At 42.6% G+C, this 8,091-nt stretch overlaps 1 protein-coding gene across 1 annotated transcript; it reads left to right on the forward strand.

The window, feature by feature from the left end:
• Positions 1 to 5,372: 5,372 nt before the first annotated feature.
• On the forward strand, positions 5,373 to 7,224 carry LOC115093274 (taste receptor type 2 member 40-like). Its single transcript, XM_029604934.1, has one exon. It carries the CDS (start codon positions 5,682 to 5,684, stop codon positions 6,594 to 6,596), a length of 915 nt encoding a protein of 304 aa, XP_029460794.1. The 5' UTR covers positions 5,373 to 5,681; the 3' UTR covers positions 6,597 to 7,224.
• Positions 7,225 to 8,091: the final 867 nt, after the last annotated feature.

Consider the following 8,091-nt stretch of genomic DNA (forward strand, 5'->3'; position numbering starts at 1 on the left):
CACCAGGAGAACCTGGCAGGTCCTGGCAGGTTTGAGAAGATTTCCTTATTTTGCTCTGCCAGCTGCTTTAAGTCAACTGTCTGTGCAATGGACTGCTGCTCTCCAAACAGAATATGGGCTTGGTCCACTTCAGGTTCGACCTCTAGACCAAACTCTCCTTCTTGCACCATTCTGCATTCCTGTGCACCCACTACTTCAGGTTTATGTGATAGGTTTGAATTTTATTTTGTTTATCTGGCTGGACTATTTTATAATCCACAGGCCCTGTTTTCTCCAAAACTTTATTTATTTATTTGGGCATTTTATATACTGTTATTCCAAAAGAAGATCACAACGGTTTTACAAAAGGCATCATTCATAGTCTAGGTCAACATTCATAGTCTAGGTCTATACATCAACAAATACATGTTCATGGTCAACACTACATCAGATACAAGTTAATAAGGGTTAGGACAATAATTTGTTATACATGTGTTCTACTTCAGTAACATTCACGTATTTACTAATAAGTCATCATAATACACTTTACCTCTCATTACTCTTTGCTCATTTTATTAACAATATCTATGGAGGTTTTTTTAATAGTGAAGTTATCTGCATATTGATCATCTAAACTAAATCATATGCATTTTTGAAGAGCCATGTCTTTAGTTCATGTTTGAAACTCTGTATTTCTGTTATCAGATGTAATGCCTCTGGTAGAGAGTTCCATAACTTAGAACCCACTATGGAAAACATTCGGTCTCTTATTTGTGTTAGATGTGTACTCCGCGTTGTAGGCACATTTAGTAGTCCTTTATTTTGTGATCTAAGTGTTCATTGCGGTGTGTATGGTTGAAGTTTCACTCCTATTAAGCAGGGGTTTATGTCGATGATATTAAAAATTATTGTTAATACTTTATAATGAATTCAGGCTTGTACTGAGTCCTTGCCAACGGCCTAACAACTTGCTTTCTGAAGATGGGAGGAGGATAAAAACATGGTCCCCCGGCTGGAATACTGTTAGACCATGGAGAAATATTAACCTCTGGCTTGGGTTACCTGAGCCTTTTCTCGGCATAGGTGGGCCACCTCCCCAGCCTTTTTAGGTGATCCTGCACTTGGAGAACTTAGTCAATGAGATTCTGCCTGGGGTTTCCTTTGTTTTCCCAAGTCTCGCGAGCTATGTCCAAGATTCCTCTCAGCCTCCTCCCATACAGTAACTCAAGAGGGAAATACCCCATTGAGTTCTGTGGCACTTCACGGATTGTGAACAGCACATAGAGTAGCAATGTGTCCCAGTTCTTGCTGTTTTCATCCACAAACTTCCTCAACATTTGTTTCAGCATCTGATTGAAGTGCTCAACAAGGCCATCTGTATCTGGGTGATACATCAAGGTATGCAGAGTTTTTACCTTGAGCAAGGCGCAGAGTTGCTTCATTCCCTTGGACATGAATGGGGTTTCCTGATCTTTCAGGACCTCCTTGGGTAGTCCAAGTCTTGAAAAAAACCTCCATTAGGGCAGTTGCCACCACTGGGGTCTTCATATTCTGTAACGGTACTGCCTTCGGATACCTTGTGGCATAGTCCAGAATGACAAGGATGTACTTATTTCTTTGAGTACATCTCTCTAGTGGTCCCACAAGGTCCATGCCCACCCTTTCAAAAAGTGTTTCAATTATGGGCATGGGGATGAGAGGTGCTGCCCATATGCCGGCAGGCTTTGTGAGTTGGCAGGCAGGGCAGGACCTGCAGTACAACTGGACCTGTTTATGTAGGCCCTGCCAATAGAACTGTGCCAATATTTTCTCTGGGGTCTTTTCCTCCCCATGTGACCTCCTAGAAGGTGGTCACAAGGGGAGGAACTATGATAGTTGTTCTATCAATTCTCTCTCCACACTTCCCTTTGTGACTTGGTAAAGTAGGTCCCCTTTCATCACAAAATAAGGAGGAGTAGGGTCTGTAACCTGCACCCCAGGGACTAGCTTTCCATCTACCATCTGTATATGCTCCTGGGCCCATTTAAAGGACTCATCCTCCCTCTGGGCCTGCCTGAAGCTCTCTGGGTCTCTCCCCTTTTCCCACTCAAAGGGGCCAGGTTAAGACATTCTGGGTGGGTTGCTGTTCTTCCCCTGACTCCGCTGCCTCTAAATTAGCAGCATAACTGTATTTGTTCTGTTGGTATTGCCTCCAGAACTTAGGAGTCTTAGAGTCTTTATGATACAGATCTGATACTCTAAACAAAAGAATTCTGGAAACTCCAGTTTTTCATTGTTGTGTTTGGACAGCCCAATGTGAGCTGGTTCCAGAAGCTCTTGCAGTTCGGACAGTCATGTCCTAACACCACGGGGTAGGGTAACCAAGGAAGAATCCCCACCTCACTTTGGTCTTGGCTGACCTGGGTCATTAATTATACCCGGTTTGTTGGCTACTGCCGTTGATCCCTGTGGTTGCAGGCCAGGGTCACTACTCTGTCATAATCAATCTGTACTCGCATCACTAACTTTCTTCGTATGAGAGTTTTCGCACTCCCAGAGTCCACTAATGCTGGGATCCAGCTCAACCACAATTACAAAAGTAGAGACTCCCTGGCTGGGGATATCCACAAAATTACAAAAGTGTGGGTTCACATTAGCTCATCTTCCCTGTGGGGACAGTCTCTGGAAAAATGGCCTCTTTTTCCACAGCTGAAACATGGCAGTCCAGCTGAGGTTTGCAGGTGAGGTGAAAGGTCCTGCTGGATCTGCGTTACGGATTGTTGAGACTTCTCTTAGGACTCTGTCTTCTACCCATGGTGGCTCAGTCATGGTCTAGACCTGATAAAGGCCTCTGCTATTTCCAGCGCCTTTTCAAATGTAAGGTTTAGGTGTCAGCAGACCCACTGCTGTCTAGGAATTGTTCCTGCAGAACTGTTTTGGCTACCTCCACCCCGGTCTTCTCATCTGGGTGCAGCCAGATCCAAGTGACATCTTTAAGGCTGTGGAAAAGATTCCTTGGGTTTTCTCCAGCCTGCAGAACTCACTGCTGAAATGACTATAAATAGGTTTCTGGGGTAAGTCCTGTTCGCTCTAGAATGGCGGCCTTGACTTCCTGGTATGTGGCCTTCCGCACTGGAGGTTTGGAAGCCATCTTAACTACTCCCAGCGAGAAGATTCCCCAGATAGGTAGCCCGCCTGTCCTCTGGCCAGCCTGCCAGTCGAGCTGTGGCGGCATATTCTTTCAAAAATCTTTCTTGACATTAGTCACACATGTAAAAACATTGAGTTTTATTCTTTTGGCTTAGTTAACAATAGCCATTCTCTATTACAAAACAAGGCTCTTTTATATGCTTGTTTGATACATTTGAATGAATAACCATGAGCTAGAAGTCTCTCACTCAATATACATGACTCCTTCTTAAAGTCTTGAATATTAGAATAATTCCTCCCGTATCTTAAAAATTGAAATACTGTTAGATTTCTTTTTAAAGGTGTAGGATGGGTACTTGAAAAGTGTAAAATGTGTTCCTGTCTGTTTCCATACGGAACAGAGCAGTTTCCAAAAACCCTTCTTATTTCTTTAATACCTGTAAATCCAAAAAAGAAATAGCAAAAAAAAAAAAAGAATTTTATGTAAACTGTATTTTCTCATTATAACTGTTCAGTCATTCAAAAAGCTTAAGAGCTGCTGCTCACTACCTAACCATAACATAAACTCATCTGTAATGAATTTCCAGAAATATGTGTTAAAAAAGGTGAGCAATAGATCCATTAAGTTTCAGATTTAGATATCAATTGGCAAGCAAGGGACCCATAGCTGCTCCCATCGCAGTTCTAGATATTTGTTGGTAAAAGGATTCTTAAACAAAATATAGAGGTTGATTATTCAGCTTTGGAGTGGCTAGTTAAGTTAGCCAGATATAGCTATCTGGCTAAATTAACAGGGATATTCAATGGTTCGGCTGTGTCACTGAATATCCCCCACTATCTTAAAATTAGTTGGATAAGTATAAGAACTAAGTACTCAGTCTCCAACCATGTGCCAGCGGCAACTGTAGGAACAGACCTAGCGGGATTGCCCAAACACATCCAGTGGAAGAAAAATGCATAGCACCTGCGCTCGGAGGAGCAGAGTTGGTGGATAGTGCTAGGGCCCCACCAGCTGAAGAATTAGTGGTGCTACTGGTGGAGAGAGAGAAAGTGTTCTCCTACTCTCCTCGCTAACTCATGTCAGTCTGAATGGGCAGAGAGGGGAAAGAAAGTTTTCACCCTCTCCCCCCACCAATTTGACCTCTTTCCACTTCCCCCCCCCCCCCCCCCCTTTCCAATTAATCAGTCAACTACACCTGTGCTCTGTGGGCTGGACTAGTGGCTCAGTGGCAAGTTTGTACACTGCCAAGCAGAAGGCCTAGATTCAATTCTCAGGCCAGGCTTCAGTCACTGAACTGGCTGGTGATGCTGCAAAGGCAGCAGCCAAAGCCGCTGGGTGGATGAGGATGCTACCTTAGCAATAGCCCTTGGTCAAAGGCCACAAATCGTGGCTCTCTCCAGAGCCCAACTAACTTGCACCCTAAATCTGGCCACTAGATGTCGCTGTTGAGCAATGGCTGAGAAGTTTGTCTTTGTTTTAACTACTATTTTTTTAAGGGTAGATTTTGTAAGGTGCGCATGTGCATCCATGTGTGCCCGCTTCTGGGCGCACACACATGGACGCAGCGATTTTATAATGGGGGCACTGGCGCATGTTATAAAATCGGCAGGCTGCACGCACATGTGCGCGTGGCGCGTGCAAGGGGGGAACAATTGTGCAAATTTGTGCGGTGACGCGTCGCGGGCTTCCCCAGTTCCCTCCCAGTCCGCTCCAATTAAGGAGCGGACTGGGAGGGAACTTCCCTACCTTACCCTTCTTTCCCCTTCCCTTCCCCTCTCCTCCCCAACCCCTAAATCTAATTTTTTTGGGGGGGTTTACCTTTTTTTTGCGCCAGCAACCAGGACAGCGAGGAATAGTGCTGTCCCGGTCCACCCCGCTCCGCCTCCCCCCCCCCCCCCCCCCCCCCGGAACGTTCCCTTTTGAGGCACTTATACGTGTTCTGGGGTTTTACACGCGTGGCCAGGCCAGTTTGAAAATTGGCCCGGTGCGCGTAAACCCCAGGATTTACGCTCGCCGGTGTTTTAAAATCCGGCCTTTATGTTTTACTGGAAACTGCCCAGAACAGTGGATGTCATGGCCTAAAAATATATTAAATAAATAAACAGCCCAATACAAGCCAAGCCAGTTTAAATTGAGCTGAAAGAGCAAGAGATAAAAAAAAAAAAAAAAAAAGACTTGCAATTTTGCTTAGGTTTCCACGTTTTATATTATAAATACAGTATTTCTGTTGTTCTAAGCAGAAATTTCAGAGTTTACAAAACAAAACAAAAGTGCCAACAAATTCAAATTAAATTATTACATAATTCCTCTCCCAGGAAATCCAGCACATAATATATTCAGTTTTGATATCATCTGCTTAAACTGCATGTCCTGATAGTTACCAGAATCCTGCCACAATTTGCATCTGTTCAAAACAAATTTTAAAAAACCTCTCTCACCCTGATGCATAGACACTTACTTTCCCTGATCTAACAACTAGCTGCTTTCCCTAGAGTCACACAGCCTGTGCAGGGATCCATATTTTCCTGAGAGATCAGTACTGAACATCTAGCAATACTGTGAAAGAGGCATCATGCTTTCTCTCTCTGACATAGTCATTCAGATTATCCTGTTATGTGAGGCTCTCCTTGGAATCCTAACTAACTCATTAACTGTGGCTATCAATATACAAGACTGGATTAAGGACAGGAGCCTTAATGCCTGTGATAAAATCTTGCTTACTATTGGGCTGTTCAACATTGCCTTTCAATGCACCATGGTCAGCAATGACATGTGCATGCTGTTCTGGATGCAGTTCTTCTTACTGGATCATGTCTATCTGACATTTATTGTCCTAATGATGTTCATGATATACAACAGCTTCTGGCTTGCTGCATCTCTCTGCATCTTCTACTGTGTGAAGATCATCACCTTCCACAATCCCGTTTTAGCTTGGCTCAAGCTAAGGATCTCCAAGATAGTGCCTTGGTTGCTTGTGGGATCGGTCATTGGCACATTTCTGCTCAGTGTCCCTGCAGTATGGGATACATACAAGGATTATACCCTGAATATATCAGCTAATGCCATAGACAACAGTACATCCAAATCTTACAAATTAAGACAGAGCTTTTCTTACAATCTCTCCAGCCTTTTTCTGGGCTGTTGTGTGCCCTTCTTCCTTGTGCTTCTCTCTATTATCTTCATCCTCATGTCCCTCTGCAGACACGCCCGCCGCATGGAAAATAACGCAGGTGGATTCAACAAACCCCGTTTAGAGGCTCACATAGGTGCTGCCAAGACTGTGATTTATCTGCTTTTGCACTACAGTATATTTTGCTTGGCAGAAATAATGTTGCTGTTTGATATTTTCCAACGTGCAAGCCTGTGGTCTGTATTCTGCCTGGTTTTGGTTTATGCCTTTGCCCCCATACAATCTGTCATCCTGATCTTGGGGAACTCCAGTCTCAAGCAGGCAGTCAGAAGAATCCTCTGTCCTGTGAAACAATAAGAAAGTTAAGGGAGCTTCCTGAAGACCCAGCTACCGACTCCAAAGAACACAATTCCACCGTAACTCATTCTTCTATTTAATCTCCATCCTGTCCATCGTGCAGAAATACCAAAACTAACGCAGACAGCTGTCCTGTGACAATGCTTCCTACAGTACCAGTCTACTGACTCTAATGACAAAGTTCCTAGCTAACACAGTTTCTTGCCTAACTTCTGTTCTGTCCATCATCCTTATCGGGGACAAATTCAAGCAAACACAGAAGCATTTGCTCTCCTGTAAGGCACTGATCCAGTGAAGGCGCTTCCTGTGAACCATCCTCTGTCCCTTCAGCATCTTTGCTTCCTTACGCCATATGTTGCTCTAAGTGACACAGGTGTCACGTCCCATACAAGAGAAGATTTAAATCAAATTTAAGTTTTGGTCAAAAGTCAAGTTAAAAAAAAGGTGCAAAAAGCCTGCAAGTCATTTGTACAGCACAGTTTTGAAATAATGCATCTTTAGTCTAAGGATTGAGCTTACTGCAACTTCAGGAAGGGAAAAAAAATGCACATTAAAATTACACAAGCAATATCTGTGCAAAGTGCTGTAGGACTTTTTCAGAGTCTTAAATTTAACAGTTTGGGGAAAAAAAAAGTCCCAGCTTTTTGCTTCCATATTTCTTTCTATGGATTTTTCTTTCCTGAGCTTGCAGGAAATATAATCCTTGAAAAGAAACAAGATTTATTAATACATATTTCTTATTGGGATGTGATAATTTTTCTTTTCCTGGAATAGTTAGATTTGTTATTATTATTAATTGTTTTACATGTATTAGCTTTTTTCAGTAGGTTTTGAGGTAAAGCTGGGGTCGAAAACTATCATGAATAAGACAAAGATAGTGGTAATGATCAGCTTGAGAGGCTTGGGCATCATGGGAATTTGCTGGCATTTATATCCATATTTTTTAATGAATTAATTTTGGGCTCAGTAAGTTTTGTAGATGACTATTAGGAAGGCTAATGATTGTTTTATTTTTGTTTTCTCAGGATGTTTGTGTTCTCGGGATTATGTATGTTGTACTGTAAACCACCAAGAAATGTTATCGGCGGTCTAGAAATGTTTTAAATACATAAATAAAATGTGCTATTGATAAACCATACAAGCAAAACAATTTGCAGGCTATTGGGCACATTTTTACTCTAGTTTTGCCTCAAATACATCTGCAGGGAATCTGCCTCAAACAAATTTATGGGAAACTACTGATTGACAACTATTTTTATTGTAAACCGCAAAGAATTTCTCACTCACAATGAAGCTGACTGATTGGTTACAAATCAGGTGCTAATGGCCTTGCATACCCCACCACTGTTGTAAGCAAATACCAATCAAAAGGAGATGCTAAAAAATGAAAACCAAATGTTTTGTCTTTAGCAGGACCCACAATGCCTTTGGAGATCAGATTACAGAGAGACCCCAAAACATTCAAGAGAAGTCTAAAGACATGGCTTTTTAAACA

The sequence above is a fragment of the Rhinatrema bivittatum genome, chromosome 6 (assembly GCF_901001135.1).
Source record: "Rhinatrema bivittatum chromosome 6, aRhiBiv1.1, whole genome shotgun sequence".
Lineage (NCBI taxonomy): Eukaryota > Metazoa > Chordata > Amphibia > Gymnophiona > Rhinatrematidae > Rhinatrema > Rhinatrema bivittatum.

Coding starts and splice junctions, on each gene's coding strand:
- LOC115093274 (XM_029604934.1), top strand. CDS start 5,682: ATGCTTTCTCTCTCTGACATAGTCATTCAGATTATCCTGTTATGTGAG.